Source organism: Pezoporus wallicus, unplaced genomic scaffold (genome assembly GCF_028554395.1).
Source record: "Pezoporus wallicus isolate ANWC-B61680 ecotype Strahan unplaced genomic scaffold, APGP_CSIRO_Pwel_v1 scaffold_2146, whole genome shotgun sequence".
Lineage (NCBI taxonomy): Eukaryota > Metazoa > Chordata > Aves > Psittaciformes > Psittacidae > Pezoporus > Pezoporus wallicus.
The window spans coordinates 812,607-840,004 of record NW_026639769.1 but is presented as its reverse complement, the minus strand read 5'-3'; the positions used below and the strand labels follow the sequence as shown (position 1 = coordinate 840,004).

Genomic DNA, 27,398 nt, shown 5'->3' with positions numbered 1-27,398 from the left:
TGTGATGGTGGGAGCTGGACACCCTACTCTTCTGCCCACACGTCTGTGCATGCAGACAGCTACCAATCCTCCGGCTAATTTCCACAAGCCCAAGAAGCAAATCCCAAATATTTACTGTGGTTCAAGAGCATATGTGGAAAATGTTTGTGCATCTGAACTTCCCAAGCTGCAGTTTGCCAAGATGAGAACACACCGAGTCAGTGATAGGTAATCTGGACAGGGCTCAGTTCCCTCCCAGAAAGTGCAGCCTGTCCCTACAGACCTGACTCTTCGCTGTGCCTGGTTCTGGGACAGGGACGAAAGAAGTTTGAGAGCAACAAGGGACCTGACAACCCCTGCCCCCTACTTTAATACTGTGGGTTGTTCTCCCTTCCTTCTCCTGCCAAGAACTGAGGTTCTGTACGAAATACTTGATTCACCTGCCCTCCACACCCACCCCTCCAAGTGTTCCTATGCTCTGCCATGACAAGGCTCCGCACAAAGCCTGAAGGCAAAGATTCTGATTTTCCCAGCTGTCCTGCCCTACTTAGAGGCTGGCATGCAAACAGTGCCCTGGGGGATGGCAGAGCTGGGGCACCCATGTGTGCCTTGAATATGGTTCAAAAAGGGACCAGCTCCTGTCACCTCCTGGAGATGTCACTGGAGGTCCTCCCCATCACCCCAGGGTACCATCAGCATCCTCTTACAAGGAGCATTCCTTATAATGTGATTCAAGCCGTGACACCAAATGGGAAGGGTGACAAGGTCCGCACCACAGCACAGCATCAAGAGGTGTCCAGATGCACCCAGTCAAGAGATTTGGGCAGCAAAAGAGATCCATGCTGTGGAATGGACTTTCCAGCATGGTGTGAACACCTGTGAAGCAGGAAGGGGTCTGGACCTGCTGCTCATTTAGGGCTGAAAAGAAGCAGTGGAGCAAAAAAATAAAGGTCTCCAGGGGGCGAAGCAGGAGGCTGAACAACAAAATTGGCTAAACTGCTCATTTATAATTAACATGCTGCATTATAAATATTTCCCTTTGCTCGGCTCCCTCGGGCTCTTGCATTTCCTCCCTGAAACCCCCAATTTACAGAGCACTTTCAATTAAGTGCAGCAGAACCTCATTAATTCAGATGAGTGGCCGCCCAGGCTCACTGGAAAGCAGCTTCCCAGGCAAAAGGGGACTGCACAATAAAGCCGGCAAAGATCAGGACACGGGCTTCTCCCAGCTCACTGCAGGACATTGCTCAGTGGTAATTATAGTGGGTAATGGTCTACAGCACACTGGTAAGTGTCCTTTAGTGCATTCCGGTGGTGGTAAAGAAATCTGACAAAGGGATGAGCCTGGAGGGAAGTGACTCACAAGTATTTGCTCAGAGTCAGGAGGAGGAAGGAACCTCTCTGGGAATAATGGTTTGAAAGGGTGTATTTGTAAGATGGTTTCCCAGCACCCAGGATGGGTTTTGGGGTTGTGAGTACTGCAGCCTGCCTTCAACAAGGGATGGATGCCCAGATGCAGAGCTGAGTACCACCACCATCAGCTCTCCAGGGCCACTGCATCCTTTCTAACCAGCACTGGGGAAATAAACATCACTCAATTCCTTCCTCTCTGCACCGTGTTTAGGTCTTTGTTGTGTTGGCTCTCAAGTGAGAGCTGATCGGAACCCTGCTGACAGCCTAGTGCCATGCTGTAGCTTACTACGAGCTGCTCTTTTAGAGGCAGGCTGATGGCTGTAATTGCACAATGCAGGGACGGGTATCCCTTCTCATCTGTAACATTTGTATGAACATCTCTTGCTGTCCTCGGGGAAGTGGCCCCAACACACCATTGCAGACTGCTGTGCTGCAAAAAATCAGGAAATGCCAAAGTCGGGCAGTCGGGGAAATCTTTGCCCTGCCCCTCTCCTCATTTGCACCCACTCTCCACAATACCCACTTCTTCCTTCCAGGGACTGGCAAAACCACACATCACATCACTGCAGCCCTGGCATCACAGTGCCCTCTCCTCACCTCCGCTGCCCCCTTGCCCTGAGCTCCGTGCACAGGGCTGATGGAAGCTGCTGTGGCAGTGGGGGGTGTGTGCTGTGGTGTGAACCCGATGAAGAAGCTCCATCCCCTCCACTGGTGCCAGGTGCCGCAGGGAAAGAAGCGGCCAGTCAAGATGCCTCATTAGCCAGAGCTTCTCCAAGTGAAGGTCACCAATCTGTCAGCTCCAGCCATTTCTTTGCTCTTCCCAGGGAGATTTTATGCTCCCCAAACCTGACACATCTTGGCTACAAACCAGATGCTTCCACAGCCTGTGGAGTGTGGCTTCCACACACTGCGGTGTCGGCAGCTCCCACAGCTAGAATGCCCTTGCTCTTCCTGCTGGGAAGTGTGCTTGGGACACTGGGCAGCAGAACAGAGGAGGTGGTGGCTCAGCCAGCGGTGGCTTGAAAGCAGTTTGAAGGCCAGTCTTGGCTCCATTTGGGCACTTTGTTATTTATACCTGGAAGGTGCATCTCCATGAGCTCCTGCCATTTTGACCTGCAAGAACCCAGCTGTGGGGAGCACCTTCCTGCTCACAGTGTGTCCCCATGGCAGTGAGGAGAAAGACAGCTATGAAGATCCTTAATGCTTACTTACGACTGCTTTAGTTCCAAATCAAGCTTCTAGTGACACCTTTTAGATGCCCAGCCTGCAGGTGACATCTCCATCTGATCCAGCAGCCTCCTTCCCACACTCATGGCCCATTGGGGTGGTGATGGATCTGGAGCTGTTCCAACTGAGCCCTGGAGGGCAGCTGGCCAGCTTTCCCCGACCTGATGTCCAACACACCAGGTTAGATCCTTCAAGGTGAAACCAAGTCAGAAGGGAATTTTGCAGTGTTCCCCCATCCCTTGCTGCTCCGTGATGGCAGAGCAAGGGAAAACTGGTGGCAGCTGGTAGCCCGGCACGTTTTGGCAAGCGTCCCCTCCCTGCCTGCTGCCACTGATCCACCTGGATGCTGTTTCGCAAGGTAGAAAAAGAAGCAGACAGTGGTGCAGATGAGCTTTAAATCCAACTGGTCTGCAGCCTGCACGGGAAGTTTAAATCCAACCCATCTCTATCAACACAGCCAATGTTTTGCCAGTTGTGTCTCAGTGGAGGTTTTAGCCCAAAGCAGTCCTTGGTTCTTTCTTGTCCATCCAGCTGCTTGGCTCACCCGGGTTTCCTTGAAACAAAACCTCAATGATGCAACTAAAGCTGCTTCTCCTTGGAGCAATGCTGCAAAGGACTGTAACTTCATCAGGTTCTCTCCACGTTGGGATCTCAGGGTCCAAACTGTCCCATCCCAGACCACTCCAGTTTTCCATATTCTAACACTTCCTATACCCTCTCTACAAATACACACATGCCCTCTTACACATTTCCCAGTGTTTAAAAATTATGCTCCCATAAGCATATGTAGCATGACCAGATGCCTTTCATAGTCAGCTGGTTCATTGTTTGAAAAGCTTCACTTTAAAATCCAAAAAGATTGCTAACAGATGCATTTTTTGGCTGGAGAGGGAGAAAAACCTTGCTTAAACAAAAGCATGTTGTGATTGGAACTAAAAAGGTAATTACCTTTAAAGACACAAACTATAAATATTTCCTATTGAAAAATACCCCCAGCCATGAAAAGAGCCTGTTTCTCTTGGTCAGCCTGAGAAAATGACACCCGAGATGATATTTCAACCTGCTGCTTCAATAACAGCAGGTATATCTGGATTCCCAGGGGCTATGAAACACTTCTCATCCATCCCAGGTGACCCAGGAGCATGGCAAAATGCCAAGATATTTCTTCCTCCTCCCCGTGCATGCCATCTTTGTTGGCTTTTGCTCTTAGTTCTGTTACTGTAGGAAAAAGAAATGAAATTAAAAGGTATGGTTTTTAAACAAAGGAAATAGCAACACCAGTCCCATGAATGAGCTGCAGGACTGAGCAGGACAAGCGGAAGAGCAATGTGGAAAGAGAAGGTCTCTGGAAGGAGTGGGTGAAAAGTCACGGTTGGAGGAGAAAGAGGCTGTCTGGCTGGGAAATAATAGTACTATTGGAGAGCCATCATTCGTTCCCCTATTTATCACATTATTCCTCATTCTCTGCAAAAGCACCACAACCACTGAGTTCTCCTAACGCAAAGGGATCCTGGTTTTCTATCGGATGTGTGGCAAATTTTAGATGCAAGTGTTGCTTGTGGGGGACAGCTTAACACTGATGAGAGGTATGCAGCCAATGTCAGCTATGCCAGCAGGTTTTCAACACAAGCTTAATGAGTACAGCATCACTTCACATCCCTGCAGGTCATTTCTTCCCTACCCTAACTTTACAGATACTCAGAGAGCTTGGACAAAGCAAAAGGGAGGGGGAGAGAGCCAGACTCTGCATTTGCAAGAGTTGGTTTTTGATACCAAACCCTTCCACCCAGTTATTTACGCTGAGCCGCTACCTGAACACCCCTTTATCTACCCAGATTTTGAGGCTCATAAAGATCACCCATCAAGCTGGTTTAATAGCTTGATGTATGCCATTACTGCCAGCCATACTAGCAGTATGGCTGGCAGTAACCAAACCTCCTGCTACAAACTAAGAGCAAAGTGTTAATTATTAACTCCCTTTGGAGCATGGCTTCCTGACAAAGGCCATCCTGAATCATCCTCTTCCACTGAAGAAAACCCACAGCCAAAAAAACAGTAAAGCTGGAAACCCTCCTGCTTCCTCCCTGTGCTTCTGAGCAATATCCTCTCCTGGAGAGCAGGACCAGCAGGGAATGAAATATTTCAGGATGAGGTATGAAAAGAGTCATGGTCCAGAAATACCACTTCTAAAAACAGATTTAATCCCACCATTAATGCATCCCTACCTCTGCAGTTCCCTGCTTTATTACAGCTGTAGATAGGGCTGACAACTTCAAAGAAGTCTCTAATAATCTTTAAATCTTACTCCTGACCCACACACTGCACAGCTGCTGGACTGACTTCAGTTCCCATTCAGGTTGCTGCCAACCAGCTTGCCAACCCCCATCATGAGATGCTTTTGATCTCTCTGCCCTACCCCAAGCATCACAGGCTGATGTAGGTGGGGTAGGACCATGACGAGCTCATCTAGTGAAACCTCCCGCTCCAAACAGGGGCAGAGCCAAGGTCAGACCCAGTGTCTCCATGGATGGAGAATCAGGGAGGACAAAACCTTCACACTACCAAGCTGATACTGTGGGCTGGGATAAAAACAGCTGCTTGCAGGGCAGAGAAACCAGGATATGGGGCTGTAGGCCAGGGAGAAATACTCCAGAGAAGGAAACATGCCTGGGGAATAGCCAGTTTTCCCTTATATCCTCTCAACAAGCATTGCCAAGGCCAGCTGCTGCCAGTTCCCTTTCCAGGACAACCCACCACAACAGAATGTGTCATTTTGGTCACCTTTTACCACACCTTGCCCATCATGGGAATATATAAAACATGCCACAACTGTCATGTGCTCTGAAGAGCAGAGTATGGTGGATGACACCAAAGGCAAAGCAGAAGCATCAAACACAGCACATGACAGCAGGGAATGTGCTCAACAGACAGATACTCAGATGCTTTCTGTGCTGCACACACCTTTGCCATCAATGGATGCAGGAGAGTACCCTGGCTGCATGGGCTATGGCCATAGCATAAGATATTTTGGAGCCCAGCAAAGCTGGGTTTTGAGGAATCAGGAGAAGGCTGGGCAGCGTTTCTGTCCGGCCTCATGCTGCTCTTTTGAGGCACAGGTCATTGCTACTGGTCTCAGCCATTGCGGAGGGAGCACAGCAACCACAAGGAAAACAGGGAAAATGCTAAAAATTAGGAATACCACAAACTGGGGGCTTTGACACTCTGACTGAAGTCACCTCATTTTTTACAGTCTTTTTCCAACAGAATCCAAAACTGGCAGCAGAGGAAAGAGGAAAGAAACTGCTCAGGGGACAATTTTGGATGCTTGGTAAGTCAGGCAGCTGCCTGCGATGGATGACCTTTGCCAGCGCCCTGGGACTCCCCAGGTGAAACTGGGTGTTACCATCATCTCAAACAACAATATGCTACTAAACACAGGCAGACCAAAGGGTTTGGGTACACCCTGGGCATTTCAAATCAACACAGAGACTGCAGCCAAGGCAGGTAGGACCACTGTCCCATCTCCAGCTTTACTACCTCAGCCAAAACCCAGCCACTGCTCACAGCTGGAGAAGCCCAGCCCCTCTCCTTGATGCCAAGAAACCATGTAAGTGATTTGTCCTCATAAAAACATATGTACACGGTAGGATACCATAGGCTGCTGGGGTAGGCTCATCACACAGAAGCAGGACTGCCTAGAGCCTGCCATGCCTAGAGACATGACCTCCAGCCCACGTGAGTCCTGGCTTCTTCCACTGCAGGAGCCTCTTTTGATATGGTCTCGCTCATTTTTATTTAAAAAGCAGGAGAAAAGCATTAGTCTCCACCAGTACATCTCCTTCATAGCAAGCAGTGGCATGTACACTCTGCAGCTCACAGAAATGCCATCACAAATAGGGAAGGAGAAGAACGAGGACCAGAGCATTATGGCAGCCAGGATCAAGCCTTGGATGGGTGCTTGCTTCAGGGACCTCTGAGGATGCCACAGGGCGCTTCTGTGGCTCCCTCTGCAAGCATGACTTTTGCAGCACAGCTTTTAAAAAAACACAAGGGCCAGGAGGTGCTGGAACAGGAAAGAGGCACCATCAGCCCCATCTAAACCCTTCCTCAGGAGATTAGACAGCATGTAATCTCCACTCAAAATAATAATTGCGTGGCTTTGTCTGATTTAAGTCTCTGTTGTCTCCCCTTATCCAGATGCACCAGAGCACAGCTCTGCTTATCTGACAGGCAGTGACGAGCAAGTATCCCCTGCCTATTTTCTTGTTGATTCAGACCAGTGCCTGTAATTTGTTAACATCTCTCCTCCCCTCTGATTTAAATCTCAGGCATGGCAGGCCTCTGTCTAACAATAATATAGGGATTTCAGGGGTATTTATGAGAGGCTTAAAACCTAATCCTACATGAGCAAGGTAAGCCTGCTCTTGGCCCAAAATATGGCTGGAAAATCTGGTGCCACTGCTACAGCAGGAGAAAAGAGGCATTAATGGCAGTGAGTGCTCTTTGAGCAGGGCCAGGGGACTGCCAGCGCTGCTGAGCCAATTCCTGCAGCCAGGTTCGGGGACACAGTGGTGAATTTACAAACTGAATCACAGAATGCTTTGGGTTGAAAAGGACCTTTAAAGGTCATTTAGTCTACTCCCCCTGCAATGAGCAGGAACGTCTTACAATTATCCCAAACAAACTGAGGAAGAAAGGTTGTGAGGCAGTCTGCTCCATCCCGAATGGACTATGAGAGCTGGCAACAGCATCGCTGCATGCCGCAACTGTGAACCTGTACAGAGCACCACAGACTTTGACCACCCAGGAATTGATTTACCAGCAGAAATACAAACAAACCTTAGTTCTTGAACTTTATCTAAAGCATGATGCAACCAAGCTCAAACATCAACATATCTCTGCACTGGGAAGATGTCTGTGCATGGTTTCAGCTTAAGAAACATAGCCACGGGGCAACATCACAGAGCAGACACATCATGCTGGGAGCTGGGCCCACAGATCAGTGACTCCCATCAACACATTTCTTATCAGTGGTATCTCAGTTACATCCACGAGCCTAGAGCCCTTCATTGCCCCAAGGGTGACACATCTTACCCTAAAAGCAAGCTCCACCAGCTCCACCTGAGGTGGCATGGCTTCCAGTGCACTTTACATTTGTGCATTCCTCCAGGAAGAGCTGGTGAGAGGACAAAAACCATGCCCAAGCCTGTTTCATGGCAGCAAACTGGAAACCCAGCAGAGGGGAAGGCTTTCAGGCAGACTATAATCAGTTCCCCACACATCAACAGAGAAAAACATCTCCTCCCCACCCTGAATGGGAGGGAGAGGGCTCAGCCCCCAACCACAGAGCAGATAGGTCTCTTACTTTCTTCTTGCTGCAGTAGATCTGCCACTTCTTTTCTGCTGGCAGTGCGAACATGGCCTCTCTATGCTTGTCCGTGAGGTCAAGTTCATCCTGGAGAGGGGAAAAAACCCACAAAACATGCAACATGAGTACACAAATGGGTGACGGCACAGACATAACCCCCCCAGTAAGCAGTGTAAATCAATGTGGTGCCACAGAACAGCAGTGGTCCTGCAGCATCGCCCTGTGACTATTGATTTGTCAGGGCAATGATGCTAATTCTCATCCTGCCATTGCTGACCTCCCCCTGACTCCTGAGCTGCAGCCAGCTGCTGCGAGGATAGGGCTGCAAACCTCCCTGCCTCCTTCCTCTGGGACATCACCTTCACTGCTCTTAAAGACAGCAAGCGCTTTCGAATGGACTTCCATTGAGATGTTACAGCTGGCCACAAGATAACCTTGCACAGAGGACCAAGAGCTCCAGATGACAGACTGCACCTAAGACATGTACAGTGAAGAACAATTCAAACAGGACCTTTCTTTTTTACCACCACAGATAACTGCTCACTGAGCATCCTGAGTGGTCCAGCCCATTTCCATTGCTGACACCCTCATATCATTGAAAACTGTGGGAGTTTTTTTGGCTTTTGGTTTGTTTTTCTAGAACTAAAAATAGAAAGCTCTTTTCCTAGTATCTATAGCTCATAAAGAGGCACACCCTCTCCATGAAAACTGGACTATATATTGCCTAGCAGAGATAAAGGTGTTTACTGGCTGGAACCTTTACTGGTTTATCTGATGTTATTTTAAAGGACACTTCCATTTGCAACTTGGAGGCTCGGTTAGCAGCATGCCCTCTGCCAGTATTATCAAAACCTCATCGCTTTCTGGTGCTAGATGTAGGTCAAAGCTTTTATCAGTGAACTAAATAAAACATTCAGTCAGGGCTGGCAGGCTCATTGCTAAAGCCAACATTGATCTTACAATCATGGATGTTTCTTAAAATCACCACCACCAATGACAACCCTCATGCTGGAGGGGTGTTGGTTCAGCAGTGGGAGTGCTGGAGATGCTGCAGAAGGTCACAGGGGAGCCCTGCCAACTCATCCCACCCAGCCAGTGGATTTAAGTAAGAGGATCCCCATTAAAAATTACACAATTCCAGCAGCTAAAAGAAAGAAAAAAAAGAAAAAAAGTAAAGATACCACATGAAGACCCATTAAAGTTTCCCTGCCTGAAAAATAATGCTAACCAACTAAAGCTGGTGGCCCCTGGTACTCCAGGGGGTACCAATCAAAGGTAAAAACCCCATTTGCTAAAGGCTGAGCAAGATGCCTATGGGGAAAGATGGGTCCCTGCATCAGCAAGCCTGCAGGCCATGAAGAAATTTCAGCTGATCTAATTAAAGCCCATATTGCACCCAGTAGCCAGCAGAGCCTTCAGCTATAACCCAAACCCAAGGGCCCTCCAGCACGACATGCAGCGATGGAGAGCTACCGCGGTCCTGAACATCTCAGAAAGGCTTATACAGACATTTCAGGTATTGATTTAACTTCTCAATGAAATTACTCCTCAAAAGGACAGGTGTTGTGGAGCTTTTACCATTATGTATGCATGGAGGAGCGTCACTTCTCCCTTGACATTTTCCCCACGTATCAACTGACTCTACAAACCACAGTGCTGCACAGAACTGACATCAGTGGAGCTCTGGAAGCAGACTTGCAAGACACCCTTGCAACAAAAATAAACATGCTGCTGCAACAGAGACCTGGGAAGAAGTGAGGAATGAGAAAACCTGAGCCCAATCTGAGACAACTCTCCTGCTCCTGCACCCAGGGAGGATAACCTGGCTGAAGGACTCCTGCAATGAACACTGCTTTCAAACCTCCTTACAATTTGGGAGGTCAGGGATTCATATCCAGCAACTGACCTCCTCCTTAGCCTTGTGCAAGCCTTTGCACCTTTCCATGTCTCAAAATCAAAACTGCACTTGATGCCCCTTGCTGTTGTCTCATCAGGCTATGAGCCAGTCACACATCCAAGCTCTGCTTCCACCCCAGTTCTGCATGTCTAAAGGCAGCAAATGGGACAACACCTGAGACAGGGACCCAGATGAAATGCACCTGATCAGAAAAGTGTATCCGAGAATGTGGGAGAGGACTAGCATCTCCTGATGAGTATTTAACTCTGTGGTGAGGGTTTGAGTAAGCACAAGAAAGTGCTTCCTCTGTGACCCTGCTTCCCTGCCATGTAAATCTGGGATTCAGGCATGAAAACACCAGCCATGTACATCTGTACTTAGGTCCTTAGAAAAATATTCACTGACACTTTCAAGATGCCAATACCCTAAAAACACAACTTGTGCACGCCTGGAGATTTGTTAAGGGAGAAAAAAACCCTAAACTGAGCTGAAGCCTAAGCAGGAGCAAGAAGGGATAAAGCAGAACAACGTGTTAGGTGCTGGTACATGACAACACGCAAACACATCCAAAAAGTTGCAGAACTGCTTCTGAGTCTCACACAGCACATTTCATTGTGCCCCAGCTCTTACATGTTCAGCCATTGCAGTCCTGCATCACTCAGCAACCCCTAACTAATGATATCTTACAGGATGCTTGAGAGAGGTGTTTATATAAATGTTATGTGGTACCCAGCAAGTAAAAAAATCACCATAATATTAAAAACCTGAATGTACACAAGTCCATGGGACCTGATGAAATCCATTTGTGGGTCCTGAAGGAGCTGGCAAATGAAGTTCCTAAGCCATCATATTTGAAAAATCATGGCAGTCAGGTGAAGTTCCCGATGACTGGAAAAAGGGAAATATAACCCCCATTTTCAAGAAGGGGAAAATGGATGACCCGGGGAATTACAGACCAGTCAGTCTCACCTCTGTGCCTGGCAAAATCTTGGAGCAGATTCTCCTGGAAGGGATGCTAAGGCACATGAAAAACTACAAGGTGCTTGGTGACAGCCAGCATGGCTTCACTAAGGGGAAATCCTGCCTGGCCAATTTGGTGGCCTTCTATGATGGGGCTACAGAACTGATGGACAGGGGTAGAGGAGCTGATGTCATCTACCTGGACTTGTGCAAAGCGTTTGACACTGTCCCACACAACATCCTTGTCTCTAAATTGGAGAGACATCAATTTGATGGATGGACCACTCGGTGGATAAAGAATTGGCTGGATGGCTGCAAGCAAAGAGTTGTGGTCAATGGCTCAATGTCCAACTGGAGACCAGTAACGAGTGGTGTCCCACAGGGATCGGTGTTGGGACCGGTCTTGTTCAACATCTTTGTCACTGACATGGACAGTGGGATTGAGTGCGCCCTCAGCAAGTTTGCCGATGACACCAAGCTGTGTGGTTCGGTTGATACCCTGGAGAGAAGGAATGCCATCCAGAGGGACCTCGACACACTTGTGAGGTGGGCTGATGCCAACCTCATGGAGTTTAACCATGACAAGTGCAAGGTCCTACACCTGCCTCGGAGCAATCCCAGACACAGCTACAGGTTGGGCAGATAAGAGATTCAGAGCAGCCCTGTGGAGAAGGACTTGGGGGTGTTGGTTGATGAGAAAATGAACATGAGCAGGTTTCAGTGTGCGCTTGCAGCCCAGAAAGCCAACCGTATCCTGGGCTGCATCAAAAGGAGCGGGACCAGCAGGTCAAAGGAGGTGATCCTGCCCCTCTGCTCTGCTCTCGGGAGACCTCACTTGAAGTATTGTGTGCAGTTCTGGTGTCCTCAACGTAAAAAGGACATGGAACTGTTGGAACAAGTCCAGAAGAGGGCCACGAGAATGATCTCGAGGCTGGAGCACCTCCCATATGAAGACAGGCTGAGAAAGTTGGGGCTGCTCAGCCTGGAGAAGAGAAGGCTGCGTGGAGACCTCATAGCAGCCTTCCAGTATCTGACGGGGGCCTATAGGGATGCTGGGGACTATTCGTTAGGGACTGCAGTGACAGGACAAGGGGTAACGGGTTCAAACTTAAGCAGGGGAAATTTAGATTGGATATAAGGAAGAAGTTCTTTACTGTAAGGGTGGTGAAGCACTAGAATGGGTTGCCCAGGAAGTTGTGAATGCTCCATCCCTGGCGGTGTTCAAGGCCAGGTTGGATGAAGCCTTGGGTGGCATGGTTTAGTGTGAGGTGTCCTGGCCTATGGCAGGGGGGTTGGAACTTGATGATCTTAAGGTCCTTTCCAACCCTGACTATTCTATGATTCTATAAGCAAACAGATTGTTATTCTGCACTCTAACAGTGACTTAACTTTGAGGCGTCAGGTCTTCACTGGTTTTATGTGCATGGGGATTCCCACACCCACCTCCAGCCCTTCACTCACTAAAGTACTCCTTGGTCCCAGGCAGAGTGCTCAGAAACTGCCCTTCAAAAGGTTGAGATAGGACAGGAACATCAGACATTTCCTGGGGGCTCACAGCCCACCATGCAAATGCAGCTCTGACAAAGCCTGTAGCAGCAAATGCATGGTGGAGTTATAGCATGGCAGAGAAGCTGTGCAAAACCTCAAACCCGTATGTGCCTTCAATTAATAATCATGAGCTCACTAATTAGGTGATTCTAACTGGCAATTAATTTTATAGGTCATTTGCAAGCCATGCACTCCTGCTATAGCAAGCAATATTGGCAGCTGTTGAAGAGCTAACTCGTGGTTTGGTGTCCATCACCCCAGCACCCTTGATTCCTCACTGTAGCCTCACCTTTCACAGCTCTGCCTCTTCCACCTGGGTGCCTCCTGTAACAGGATCTGCCAACTTCACTATTTTAAACTTTTTTTTGGAATCTGGTCAAAGGCATATAAAATAACAGCCTCATTTTGCTACCAGAAGGAAATCTCTGCCCAGAGTGTTTTTACTGGAAAGAGATACGCAACTCTTAAATATTTGTCCTGTACAGTTAAACTATTCACCTTTAGATCAGGAAACATGTTTTCACATTAAATCTTCATTTAAATATGATTCAAAAACAAACTCATAGGGAGATTTGATTCTCAGGGTGTATTTGTTATTTCTAGGAAGTAAAGTACTTCCCTGCAGCTTGCTTTGCTGACGGCTCTCTGTTCGAGCCAGGCAAACCTCTCCCTCTGAACATAGCACAAGCTCCAGTGAAGGTGATCCCACAGCATTCTCCTAAAGGTACCTTAGAAACAAGTGGCTCAGCCCAGCATGCTGTGAGAACAATCCCAGGGGCCAAAGCTTTTGTCAAGTAATCTACACCTTTCCCTTGGAGGACACACAGTGGCAGATGTTCCCATGGTCTGTACCTCCCCAGGCTGGCAACTAAGTAGTATGAGAAGCTCTGGCCACCGGAGGTCTTCTGGTTTGACCCCCTGATCCAACAGGGCCATCTAGAGCCATTGCCCCAGACAATGCCCAGATGGATTTTGAGTATCTCCAAGGAGGGAGACCCCACGACCTCTCTGTTTTTTCAGCCACCGTAGTCTCCAACTACCTTTTCAATGCAAAGCCAGAGCAAGCAGAAAAGTGAGGCACTGCGCCTGGAAGAAATGCTTGATCCTCCCAGCAGAAAAGGCATCAAGTCCAGCCCCAGACTCACAGCATATTCCTCGGTGTAAGCTCCTGACACTTTGCCCATGCCACAGTGGATGTTTCAATGAGCGTCTGCCACAGGGCAAGAGCCACAGGCTTTAATGGGGACAACAGCAGGAGGCCAAAAGGATGCTGCCAATAGCTTGACTTTAGAAATGACCTCCAGGATAGACTCTCAGAGCCAAGTAAGCCCAAGCACTGTCCACCCACAGCTGCAACACTTCAGTGCAACCATGACAGGTTCCTTCTCTACATAGAATCATAGAATGGTTTGGGCTGGAAACATCCCACAGATCCCACAGGCCACCAAACATTCTGCATGAAGTAGTTGGGGAGTAGGGATTAAGTAAGGGACAATTCACCATACAGGTCTGCACCCTCAAAATATCTTCAGAGATTGTACAAAAAAAGGTGAAAACTCTTGAGTCTAATGCACTTTTCTGGCTAATAAACTGTGTAACTGTAACACACAGAAGAGATGAGGGGAACCAGAGAGGTCATCCATTGCCATTAACTGACATTAAAACAAATAATTACAACTTGCTGGCTTATTCTTAGTTTTATATGTATGTGTGTGTATGTATATATACACACATACAATAAATAATAAAGATCAAGTGAATTTACTCCTGACAGATAGAGAGAGCTTAGAAATTTCTGTGAGACCACAGTATGTAAAGGCAAAGGTTTGCATCCTCAAATAAAGCATGAGAGATACAAGTTTTTTCAGAAAAAGAAAAAAACCCAAACAAAACACAAGCAAACAAACAAAAAATACGAAAAAAAAAAAAACCCACAAAAAAAACCCCACCCCAAACAAGCAGGAACTTTTGGGCAACATTTGGCATTAACTGTCACAGCACGGGAATTTAGAATTGAATAAATAATGGCCTCTTGAACCCTGCAGCAGCTTCCTTTCTCAGGGGTCATATCGCTTTTTCACTCTCTTCCAGGCATTCTTCTCCAAGTTCATCAATTTGCTTTATCCCAGAACACTGAAGTGTCAAGGGAAATGGCAATCACCATTTTTCCCCCCCAGTTCCTCATCTAATCATCTCCCCCTCCACGAATTTGCTGCCCACACGGCCGGCTGCCTGCCTGAGACTGCCTGCCCAAGACTGCCTGCCCACCCTGCTGGTGTGCCACAATCTCCACCTCACAATCCATCCTGCTTTGCTCATTATTTTACTTAAAGCTCATTTCTGAAGAAGGAGGCCTATTAATCAGTGGCTGTTACAGTGCAAACAACTAACCACCTTCACACGCATCCTGCACCACTGGAGGCCCTCCTCTATCTGCAACATTCATTCAGGCGACTACAATTCTCAACATACACAGATTTATCTTGGCTTGCTTTGGTTTGGGTTTTTTTTTGTAACAGGAAAGTGGTGAATAAAGTCTTTTGTTTTTAGGAATAGTAATAAAAATACCTCTTCCCTAGCACACATCTTTTCAGCCATAGTACCCTGAGAACTTCAAAACAACCCCTCAGGCAAACTGACCCCAGCCAATATTATCACTATTTTTAATTTACCCACAACAACCTGCAGCTGGAACTACAGAACATGAAAAAAATCAACTATTCATATCTCTTAATGAATAATCATAATAGAAGATTTTTATTAATTTTGCCTTTATCATTTAATGAATATTTTTAATAAAGGAAATTCCTTACAGCAAGGAAATGAGAGGCAGCAACAAGGAATAACATGTATAGCACTTCAAAGTGCTTACACAGTCAGCCACCTCCCACGCTTTTAGTGCTAGACTAGAAAAGACCCCAGTCCACCTTGCTCTGCAGTTTTCAGTTACTGATCTGAGCACATTGGACAGATGTAATAAAACATATATTCCTTTCTTCGGCAAGAAAGATTATGGCCATCAATAGCTGATTTCGCTCTTCAATAAACTCTAGCTGCAGCTGGTTCATGTTCCCATCAGTTCAAACACCTGTCTGAGGCAGACAGCATGTAATGTTTTAATATCAATTAATTACTTTAATAGGCTAAAAGTTTTTAAAGTTGTTCATATTCCAATAGTAGTGCATTTAAAAAGGAAAGCATGCACTTAGGCTTCTAGGTCTTTTTAGTTGTTACACGTATGTGTATATATCTATAACTGCATATATACTTACTTTTTTTCAATTTATTGAGCTTGGCCTTCTGTGACCTTTTCATCAACATCACTGGAAAGCCTTTCCCTCATTTTAATTAACACAGGCTACTCTTCCAGCCTGAGTTATTGATCTATGCTATTTTACCCTGAAGAACACCCTCTGATTTAGAAGCCCTGCATGTGGATGGGCAGTGCACTTTTTCCACACAATGGAATATAAACTCTGAAAACAAAGACAAGATGTATTAGCTCATTATTTACTACTGTGATAGTTAAAATGGATTAAATCCAACCAACCCCATCTGGATATGACCTGTCCTTTGGTGGGTGTACCCACAGAGAGCTGGCAAAGAAATACGAAGGTTTCAGATACAGATTTCCAACCTATTTACAGATCTAAAGAAGCAGCTCCCTTTTTAATTGGTTTTTAGATACCACCTCTGCTGCTGGCATTCCTGAATGCTACTGTAGTTGGAAGTTAAGCCAAAAGTCAAGTGTGGCTTCAGATGTCCCCTGCCTGACAGGGATGCTTGTGTAGGAAAGCTGTGCATGGTTGATCTAGGGCTAAACTGCTCCAAGGTTTTCATACATAACACATGGAAAGGGCTTCAAAAAGGGGCTGGATGGGAACTAGTGGCTACAAAGCCTCATGCCAATTCAATTCCGAAAGCTTCTCAAGGTGTTCAACTCTGCTCACAGGACATGAAGGACAGGCTGAGGAAGTTGGGGCTGTTCAGCCTGGAGAAGAGAAGGCTGCGTGGAGACATCATAGCAGCCTTCCAGTATCTGAAGGGGGCCTTTAGGGATGCTGGAGAGGGACTCTTCATTAGGGACTGCAGTGACAGGACAAAGGGTAACGGGTTCAAACTTAAACAGGGGAAGTTTAGGTTGGATATAAGGAGGAAATTCTTTCCTGTTCGGGTGGTGAGGCACTGGAATAGGTTGCCCAGGGAGGTTGTGAATGCTCCATCCCTGACAGTGTTCAAGACCAGGTTGGACGAGGCCTTGGGTGATATGATTTAGCATAAGGTGTCCCTGCCCACGGCAGGGGGGTTGGAACTAGATGATCTTAAGGTCCTTTCCAACCCTAATGATTCTATGATTCTAATTGAGGGAAGCAGGAACCAGCTACAGCCTAATTCTGATGGGCAGCATAAGGTGGAAATGGACTCCTTGCATAGCCATAGCTTGTACGGAAAAACCGGTCCTCATTTCCACACAACTCTCGCTTTAGTCACACCCGGCATCCTTTTTAAGAACTTAATCAGGTGCAAAGCTGCCAAAAGCTGACCTCAGTGATGCCTGAATGCTAAGGAATGCCCAGACTTTGCTGGTGACAGACATTACATGAGGATGAACAGCTTTTATTTGTATCTGCAAATGGACATGAAGCAGGCATGTGGTATTGCCTGCAGGAACACATCTTGCTGAGGTTGGTGATGAAGCACAACCTACATGCTCAATCTTGATAGTAACTCCAGCAACACCACCCAGCCACCAAGTAGTCAGAAGACCACTGCTGTGGCAGGTTCCCCATCCAATGAGGCTGATACCTTTCATGGTGACCTGTGCCAGAAACACTTGGAATCAGTGCTAGCCAAAAACCTGAATGCCCCAATTAAGGTCACTGATGCGCCACACAGTGAGCTGCCCATGCATCTCCCAGGGATGTGGCATCCTCTTTTATGAAGTGCAAAGTGGAAAGCATTTAGCACATCGACCATATAATTTTCCTACTTCAGCTGTACTTCTTCTGGAAACAAAAGGGTTTCTTACATGCCTGCTGCCTCCAGCTGGGGTTCATACTGTGCTGTAACATGGCTCCTTTGTAGAACTGCAGGTTGGAAGCAACATGGTTTTTGGGCAAGCCCCCACACTAGTTTGTACTTGTAACAGATACTGCAATTACACGAATGCTTCAGCTGAAATATAGCACTCCTTGGTGGATTACTTCATTCAGTTGCATGGAACACATGTAGGCAGAAAACCCTAATTTTCTTGCTGAGTAGGTGTGCAACTTCTGTATCAGATGCTTACCTATCAAAACATGTTTAAGTGATTATCTGTGAGGGTGTAATGCCACAAAGTGACAAAAACAAGCACCGTGATCAGCAGGCTGGGATAGGAGTGTGACAGGTCCAATGAGCAGAACCTGGGCAGCCCAGTTAAAGTGTCCTTTGTACAGCACACAATTCCCTGCAGAGTGAATTCAAAATCAGATATTACCAAATAATTTGGTTTTTCTCCTTAAAAGCGATTCATAAGCCAAGGGATCTTGGTTTTGAGACACAGTGCTGGGATAGGATCAGGAGCCCCATGATGAGCATCTGGCCCTGGACAGACTGCAGAAGGGGGTGTTTGCCCAGGACACAAGGGCTACTGCAATTGTTTGTTTTTTTTTTCTGAGTACTAACTGAATGCTTTTCTTTGCAGGTATAGGGGAAAATGGCTTTGGCCACCATTCAGTTCTCAAAATCCTGAAGTCCTTAATGCTGAAAAGACCAGCTGGGAAAAAAACAACAGCTGACCTGCGAGCATGAAATGCAAAGCCTGACTTTGCAGCTGATTCCTCAGCTGTTACTTAAAAGCCATGTTGTTTTGCAAGGCCCAAAACCTCATACTTTCTCCTTATTGGATTAGAAACCAGGGGGAAAGCACATTATTCAAGTTCCTAAGTAAAACTGGATATTGCTAGCAACAAGCTCCCAATCCAGCACTGCTATTAGCAAGCACATAATGGTGTTCACACTGACCCCACCACCATTCTTTCCTTCGCATTAGGGTTGTCTGCTCCTGTTCAAGCAGCATATAAAATAGCAATCATCCCAGCACACCAAGAGGGCAGGAGGGCACAGCTCTGCAGCACAGTCACACATGGTGCATTGCGAGCCACAGACCGAGCACCTACCATGAAGCATTTCAAAGGTGACACAGAATCAATCTCTGTGACATGAGATGGTATCTCCTAACAGACAGCATCCAACAGCAGCTCTGGTGAAATGCATTAGTTGCCCCACATACAGCAAAACCAAATGCTGTGATATATCTTGTAAGCTGTCAGAGACCCTTTAACGGTTCCCCAGGCTACAGAGTTTCCACTGCTTCATAAAGCAGCAGGGAGGGATGGAGCAGCCTTCTAGGCTGTGGGAGGAGAAGGCATAAAGCCCAGCACTTCAGAGACTGTGTGAATATCTCCCCACCAGCAAATCCCAGTGAAGGCAGTCATCAACCCCACGCAACATCAGGCTCAAGGGTCTGCACCTGTCCTGAGCCCAGGGGCCTGGGGACACTGCACAGCCACTCACCTCTCAGTGCCACCTCTCCAGGTCTCCAAAAACTTACCAGTTGCTGAAGTCTGGGCAGAGGAACCTGAGGAAACCTGCTCTGGTTTCCTAGCCTAAAAATGGGCTGCTGCACATCACAGCTGAGACTCAGAGCTAGACAGACACTGCTTTAATTTCTTCCAAGTCAAAGGTGAAAAGTCTCAGAAGCCCAATCGGGAGCAGTAACTGGAATTTCCTCAAAGCCCAAGTATTTGAGAGGAGGCACTGGCACAAGCATGGGGCAGCCCAAAGAAGCTGTGGCTGCCCCATCCGTGTAAGTGTTCAAGATCGGGCTGGACGCGGCTTTGAGCAACCTGGTCTAGTGTAAGGTGCCGCTGCTCATGGGAGGGGTTTGGAACTAGATGATCTTTAAGGTACCTTCCAACCCAAACCATTCTACGATTCTACAAGCCTTGAGGAGCAGCTGGAGGAGCATGTCATCTGAGCCCATCCCTCCACTGGTGGAGATGGAGGCTGGGAGCAAGGATGCAGGACCAGAAAAAGGCAGTACCTAATGATCCAGGGGCCAGCAAAGCCACACTGGACCAGGCAGCTCCTCCGAGTATACAGGTGGTCTGAGTCACCAGAGTATCATTCTCGTACTGCCAGGATGGAGATGCTATTGCAACCTGCAACACTGGGAAGAGAGCCAGAGAGGGGTCATGGGTCATGGTGGGGCTCCCATTGCCCTCTCCAGTCCAAACCATTTAATCCCCCTGTGCCTCCACCCCCCAACCCAGCACACATCCCATGGGGCCAACGCACACCACCACACACAGAGCATTTCATTACAAACTTCAGAGTGACAAGGAGTGTTAAGCAGATATAAAGGACATCAGTCATTTACCCATCTGGTAGAAAGTCTAGTTGCTGGCAGAAAATAGAGAGGATTGTTATGGCAAGATCCACCATATGGCACCATTATGTGGAGCTTTGCAAGTGCTTTCTTCTAAGCGTGCAAGCAAGGTTTCAGCCGTTGAAGAAACACTGTATTGTTAGCCTGGATATACAGGAGCCTCTTGAAAGAGGCTGTGGCAGATGGCACAGCTTTGTTCTCCTGGTTCACAGGCAGCTTGTGCAGTCCCAGATATTTCCCCTTGCTGGCGCTGAGCAGCCCCACAATACAGCAATCCCCCTGATGTGTCCTATGGGAGAACTGATGGCTCCTGAAACTCAGTAAACCCAATGGATGTTGCCTGGCAGGTATCACACCACTGCACAAGCCCCAGGAACCAAACACTGCTACCCCCTGCCAGCAGGATGCACTGGTGTCAATGCAAGGAGAGCTGCATGAAATGATAAAGCCTTGTCCCAGCCAAGGGAGCTGCAAATCAGTAAATCTTGTTGAAACATCTCGCTGTTGTTTGTGCCTCTCTGCCAGCACCTGCTCTCCCTGGGTGGCTGAGCCTGGCCGGAGCCCCAGCAGGACAGCGCACAAAGAAAAGCCTTTCAGATGGGGCCGGTGCCTGCTTGAGCGACATCCCAACAATACCCTGATGAAAACCCATTCAGCCCAGCTGGGGGGAAAGGAACGGAAAGGGAAAAGGCTCCTCTGGGAGGAAGCAGTGATCAGTCATTGACAACAGTAACAACATCTGCATCTGTCCTAAGTCAGGGAAAAGCCCCTGCCTGCTGCATACTCTGGCTGGGACAGGGTGCATCGTCCCTGCAAACCAGGGTGGAAATCAGGAATTTCTTCCAGGCTAATTGCTCCTGCTTGTGCCCAGGCAAAAAAATTAACCATCCCCTACTTCCCTGTTGTTTCTTCTGAGAAACATTTACATGGCCACGGAATAAAACCCTAAATTATTTACCTATTCTATTTAACTATTCTAGTCAAAATCCAAGGTGTCCATTTAACATATAGGAGGCCATAAAACAGACACTGGGAGAGCAGACTGAGCCTTCAGCTGACCTTGCACCCACAGCTGCTCCACGTCCCTCTGCAGCTCAGGCCCTTGTCCGCTGCCGCTGGCATGAGACAATCACCAGTTTCTCACGCTACGAATGTTTCCTGACTCAAACAGGCACACTTAAAAATACCCAATGCCCAGAGAATATTTTGCAGGATGGCTCCAAAAAGAAAGAGTTTTGCCCTTTGATACATGCAGCAGACTGTGATTTGCAGAGCAGAGACCTTGCTGGATTGTTGGTCTCTACAGGAGGACTGTCCACACTGGTGACCAAACCCACCGTTGCAACATCCCCAAAGATACCACCCATCCCAGGCCTGAATCTTCCACCCTGCCACTCAAAAGTTCCTAATGGGAACAAATGGGGTAGAAAAATCACTATTAAGCTGCAAGAGAAGAGCTAGAAAAGCCTCCAGATCCCCTCCAACCTCTTTGAAATCCCTCAACCCAGCAGACTGAGACAACCAAGGATTTTGGAGGAAGCCTTGGTCCCACAGAGTGGGAACAACCCATCCCTCTCCAGACAGTTGAGCATGACAGGCCAGGTGGCATCAGGCTCCCACAGGTGTAAAAATGAGCCCAGCACCTCCAAGTGCCTTCTCTGTCTCTCTTTCAAGTGTTACACAGTGGGTTTATACAGAAACAGTGGGATGCTTTCCAAGCCATTTAACTAACGCTGAAATTTAATACCTGACACCAACAGGTTACTGGGAGCAAGAAGGAGCTGTTGTAATGGAAGGGGGGGTGTGAGTTCACAAATTCACTTCCCTGAATGGGAATCTGCCTTCTTGTACCTCCCTCCCACTCAGCACTGGCTCAGGTTGAGATCTGATGAGGCTTTGGGGAGCCTGAGGGGGTTGCAGCTGCTTGCACACAGTGGGCACAGCACAGCACAGTGGGCACCTGCTGTACCCCTCCCTGTATAACATCAGTCTTCAGGAAGCCAGCATGGCCCCTGCTGCCAACATGCCCTTGGTGCAGCAGCTGCCTCTGAGTCTTATTCTCACCCTTGGCTGGGCAAAATCCCCTAAAATCCTGGCAGCACGATGGAGCACGACCCAGACCTGACGGGTCCCAGGCTTTGCTGTGCTCCTGCCATGCTGCGCACACAGGGGGTCCCCATAGCACAGCCTCTGCAAAAAGCACCTGATTGAATTTTGGGGAGATGCTTTGAAAATACTGGGCTGAAATGAGGCGCCGTTGGCTTGGTGGGGCTCTAGCATGTGAGCCTCCACAGATGCCTCTTTCAGCCTGGCTAGTGACACCAAGATGCAGCACAACATGCCCTTATGCTGTGTTTGGCTAGGGCATGGGGAGAGTTTTCCATGGGAAAGAATGTCCCCAGGAAAATCTGATTTGGCCAAGTTATCAGCGGAGAAAAACGCAGAGCAGAGGCAGTCACTCCACCTGAACAAACCAAACTTGGCTGGTGGCGTTTTGCAGGACTGCTGTGAGAAGAGTCCTGCTGCAGGGATATCTAATCCACACCATGCTGCATAAGGTGTTCCATTGTGCTGGATGTCTCGCCCACCCATGGAGAAGGATGTTCTGGACAAAACTGGGTCTCAAAATACAACCTGGAGCTCTCCTTTTCCAAGTGGCTTGACTCACCAAACCCATGCTGCCTGGCATCTAATGGGACATGCTATATATAACATGAGGTGTGACCAACCAGCATTGCAACTCACAGCTCCCCTTACGTATCAAAGTTCCATAGAAAAACCTCATTTCACTGCTGAACCAGCTCAGACTGGAGCACTCTGGGTCTGTCCAACAAACCACACCAAAATGGTTTTGCCTAGAGGAGATAAAAGTGCTTTTTTTTGCTTTTTTCTTTTTAATCCAAGTTTTTCAGAGTTTTGATACGGAGGGATAAACAAACAATATCCTGACTCTCCAAATCTTGTTTTAGCCCACACCCAAGGATTTCTGTGAAGCAGAGTGCCTAGCAAGTGAAATTACTTTGTCCCTACAGGGAACAACCTGCTTTACTGGCTTGGACACCTCTGCATCACCCTGGAAGTACACAAAGCCAGACCAGCCTCCAGCCGTTGCTTGAAGAAATCAAGGCTTTCTAATGAGAAAGAGAAACCACCCCAAACTGGCAGGACTTCAGGGACGAGTGGAGCTCAAGGTTCAGTGCAGAATCACTGCCAGCCTTAGCCCCTGATGCTCCCTTCACACCAAAGCTTGCTTAGAAACTCAAAACCAAGCCTGAGGAAACTAGAAAGAAGGGAGGAAAAAAAGGGGAGGATGTGGTAAAATAAAAAGCAACCTACTTACCACCAGCTCGGTGAACATGACATCCAGCTCCTCCACCGGTGGCATGGGCAGTGCAGGCTCCATGGTCTGCAGGGCAAAGCTGCTGTCATTGCGCAGCCGGTACGTGATCTCCGGGTGGTCGCTGCTGCGAAAGCAGCAGAAGATGAAGGAGATCCCCCGGCCGCTCCTCTTCCTTGGGGCCATGGCCAAAATCCTCTGCGTACCTCCCTCCTGGGCACTAGATCCTGAGGGGAAAAGAAGATTGGAGGCTTGAGCAGTTGCCCTGCAGCGCTGCACTCCCATCCTATGGAGGGGAGGAGGAATCAAAGCCACCCACGTGCTTGGCATGGATAGGAAGAATGGAAACACATTTACATGCCAAATATTTCTCCTCAGATTTGACTTTACAGTCCTGGCAACCTTGATGACCATGTGAATTAAAATAAATGCACTGGCTTTGCCTTGTGCCAAAGACGGCAGCAGTGGGGAAATGCGCTGCCATCCCCATGGGGAGAGGGGTCCTAGTCCCCATCACTGCTGCATGCCCCAGCAAATACTTGCTGCCATCCCTGTGCTGTGGCAGCCAAGCCAGCCCCCATCTCAAGTCTGGCCATGGGTAGAGCAAATCTGGGAGGCTGCTGACAGGAACAGCTGGATGTGCTTGGGGCCACCAGGTGCGTGGTCCCCAGCATGGGTGACTTGGTGCTTGAAAACCTCACATGGTTTAGGATGCTCAAGCCACAAATGGCAGCAGAGCTGAGAAAATATCCTATATTCTCCCCCTAGCTCTTAAACATGTCCCTAAACATCACCAACAACTGCCTATGGGCAGCTCTTTTTTCATGGGAAGTTTTAGTTGGCTTTAATTAGATAAATCCTCCTTGGAGTTCCAGTAAATATTTACAGGACGCAATTTCAACTGATAAAAAAAAAAAAAAAAATCACACAGTGCCAGTAGTTCAGACTTTCCTATGCAGTGCCCACATCACGCACCGCTCACACCAGGGGTCGCTTAGGTTTTGCTGATTTCTGAAGCTCAAGTTGGGAGCAAAGCTCAGGGCAGGAGATGTGTTTAACCCAACCAATAATAGCAAAGACCAGGTAAATACTGCCCCAAAAATGGGAATATCAAATCAACAATACAAGATGAGATTCACCTTTGAGGTAACAGAGAAACACCCTGCTGAGAAAATCAACCAGAAAAAAAAAAAAAAAACCCAAACCCAAACACCTAAATATTTGTCTTATAAAGCCACACACACACACATTTTAACTCTGCGAAACAAGACGCTGAGATGTTCAGAGACAGGACAAACAGCCAAGGTTAATGCAGAAAGTTGAAATATGGATGACTCAGATTTATTAACAAAGCTATAAAGAGACTTAGGAAAAAGGTCAGCATTTGGAGAGAAGCGTCTGATCTCCCTGGAGCCAGCCATTACCCTCCAACTAAGGATTCATACACCCAAACAGCCAGCTGCTGTGGCCCGTGGGGACCCTGCACTGGAGGCAGGCAGACCCAGGGTTGGACCCTGCACCACCATTTGCATGCATGGTAAATGATGTCCTCCCAAAACAGGGACCCTAAAGAAAACTTCGGTTCTACCCACATTACTTTAACAGATGATCTGACTCTTGAAATTATCTTTGACAGCACGTTTTTAGCACACGGTGTCATCATCTGCTGAACCATGAACGACTGGAAACAGCTACTGGGCCTCGTGCAGGATAATCCCAGGCTGTGCAACTCTATGCCCAGTCTGGAGGGTCCCCGTTCCTGAAGAGCCCCAAATCTGGTTTCACATTTAGATCTTGGAAGTAGAAAAATGCAGCCGCTGGAGGAATTTCAGCTGCTATGAAAGCTCTCTCATCACAGCTCCCAGCAGCCAGCACCGCAGCAAATCCATTAACAGCCTGCTGGCATCCCTTCAGTCTTAGGAGGGTTTAGGAACCTGCTGAGGATTTTCTTTCCTAAAGGAGAGAGGGAAACACAAATCTAAAGGTACACAGACCTTCGCTCCCTCTAACATGGAGGAAAAAATTGCAGGTTTGGGTTTTGAATAGCCATGAGGAGCAGGACACAGACCGAGCTGCTGGCGGCTGCAAGGTGCTTTGTGTCTGGTGTGGGAGCTTGGTCCTGACCTGCACATCCTCAGCTATGCAAAGTTTGGTTGCTTGGTCATTCCCAGCCCACGCATACAGCAATGCAAAGAGCAGGACCTTACCCGCTTCCTGCAGCTGGTCTGGAGCGAACATACCCATTCTCCTCTTTTATGGGGCATTTCCCATCCCCTTTTCAACATCACAACCTGCTGCTACATACCAGCTCTGACTTGGGCTTGCAAAAGCATACGGAAAGCTTTTTTCAGAACAACACCTGCTATTCAGAGGTACACACTCCTGACAACGCTTTACAATGAGTTTGAATGACAGACTACAAGGCAAGATTTTATTTTAGATTTCATAGAATCATAGAATAGTTAGGGTTGGAAAGGACCTTAAGATCATCAAGTTCCAACCCCCCTGCCATGGGCAGGAACACCTCACACTAAATCATATCACCCAAGGCCTCGTCCAACCTGGTCTTGTAGCAACCAAAACAAGGTATTTTTGAGCTGCTTCCAGCTCTGGAGCTATTGAGGCTCCTCAGTTTCATCTATAAACAATTAAGAAAAAGAAAACAAAACAAACTACCCTATAGTGTAGGCTGAGTGGGCTGTAGGTTATCTGCAACCAGCTAAAAAAGGTTAGAGAGAGAATGTCAGCTACCAGGCAGATAGTATTAAACCTTCAGACAGCTGATGAACTTTCATTGACGTGATGGATCAAAATCAAACCATGGCTCCCTGGCAGGTCATCAGGAGCTGCAGACAGTGCAGACTGCATCACCAGAACAAAGTCCAGCCTTCTCTGCTCTCTCAAATCCTACAGAAAACAGTTATTCAAGGAGAAGAAAGCCCCTGGCAACCTGGAGGCTTGCACTAAGGAGAGCAGAAGGGAGCAGCTCCACACAGCATCGTATGTTAAGTGTCCTGCTCCCACCTTCCATTTATACCTCTGAGTGCTAATTAGATCAATAAATTTAAGCCAGATTGTGATCTAATGGTGCCTTCTGGCCTTTAGTATTGAGAGAGCCAGAATAAATTAAGTTTAATTGCCCTGTATGTACAGAGCCGGGGAAGATAGTGCAGGAATGGTCATTGAGGGAACTTCTAGCCAAACCCCAGTTCTCAAGGCAGGACTGATGGGCCTGAATCATTCCCAAACAACTTTGTTTTCACAGAAACAAGGGTGGAAATGTGTGACAGGCTAAGCCTGGAAGCCCTGGAAGAGAGAAGAGGATGAGCATTCCACCAGGACTGACTGCAGTTGCCACACAGGACAGAGGACACGGGCTCCAGCTCCGTGATGCTTGAGAGACAAGTTTTGTTGTTTCCCCCAGCCTTAAAAAAAAAGCATCAAGCCTACATTGCCCTGAGCAGTGCTTAAATGAGATCATTCACTAGGAGAAAATTGGATCCCAGTGTCGCTTCTTCCTTTACTTTAAGGAAAGGAGAGCAGCAATTACTGCTTGCATATTCAACAGCCTCCTCAGCAAGCTAAATCAGCCCACATGGAGCAACATGCTGCCAAAGCCTGTCTGCGACCAATGCCCCAACAAGCTGGTTTAAAGCCAGCACCAGTATTGCAGCATTGCGGTCTGCAGCCTAAAAATACACAGCAAGGGTACAACCACATGCAAAGAAGTGGGCACGCTCCCCTTCACACCTGCCTCCAAACACATCCAGAAGCTAAGAGCTAAATCCCCAAATATGAATATTAGCATGTCGTTTTTCTGGCTCTTCTCTCATCCCCTCCCAAAACAAAGATGCAAAATCCTGAGTGAGCTCTTTCTCAATGGGGAGCTTTATTTCAGTGCACTACACAAGGAGTGAATATTTCTGCGCAAGCGCAGTAATGCTCACTGACGTCTCTGCCAAGCCCTGACCAATTTAAGCATCTTGGATCACGCCAAGCTTTGCTTCCCCCTACCCTGCAGAGTTTCGGTACAGCCTGGGATGCTCTTGGTGGATGGAAATTTTCTGACTCTCTTCCATCACTGCAAAGGGACCTCTTTGGCTGCTGGTGGCTGGGAGGCAAGTGGCCTCAGCAGGCAGTTTTGGAACACACCATCACCCTCACCAAGTGCTAGAGCCAGGTGGCCTGGACCACTTTCTACAGCACATAGAAGGCAGAAACTGGACATCCCACACAC

At 47.8% G+C, this 27,398-nt stretch overlaps 1 protein-coding gene across 1 annotated transcript in view; it reads right to left on the bottom strand.

The window, feature by feature from the left end:
- The window catches only part of DAAM1 (dishevelled associated activator of morphogenesis 1), an 81,715-nt gene that overhangs the window by 37,649 nt on the left and 16,668 nt on the right, over nt 1-27,398 (bottom strand). Inside the window, exons 3-4 of the mRNA XM_057416207.1 lie at nt 23,165-23,388; nt 7,985-8,074 (exon numbers count right to left, since the gene is read on the bottom strand). Coding sequence (XP_057272190.1) covers nt 7,985-8,074; nt 23,165-23,347 — 273 coding nt within the window. The 5' untranslated portion in view covers nt 23,348-23,388. The remainder of the gene's footprint in view (nt 1-7,984; nt 8,075-23,164; nt 23,389-27,398) is intronic.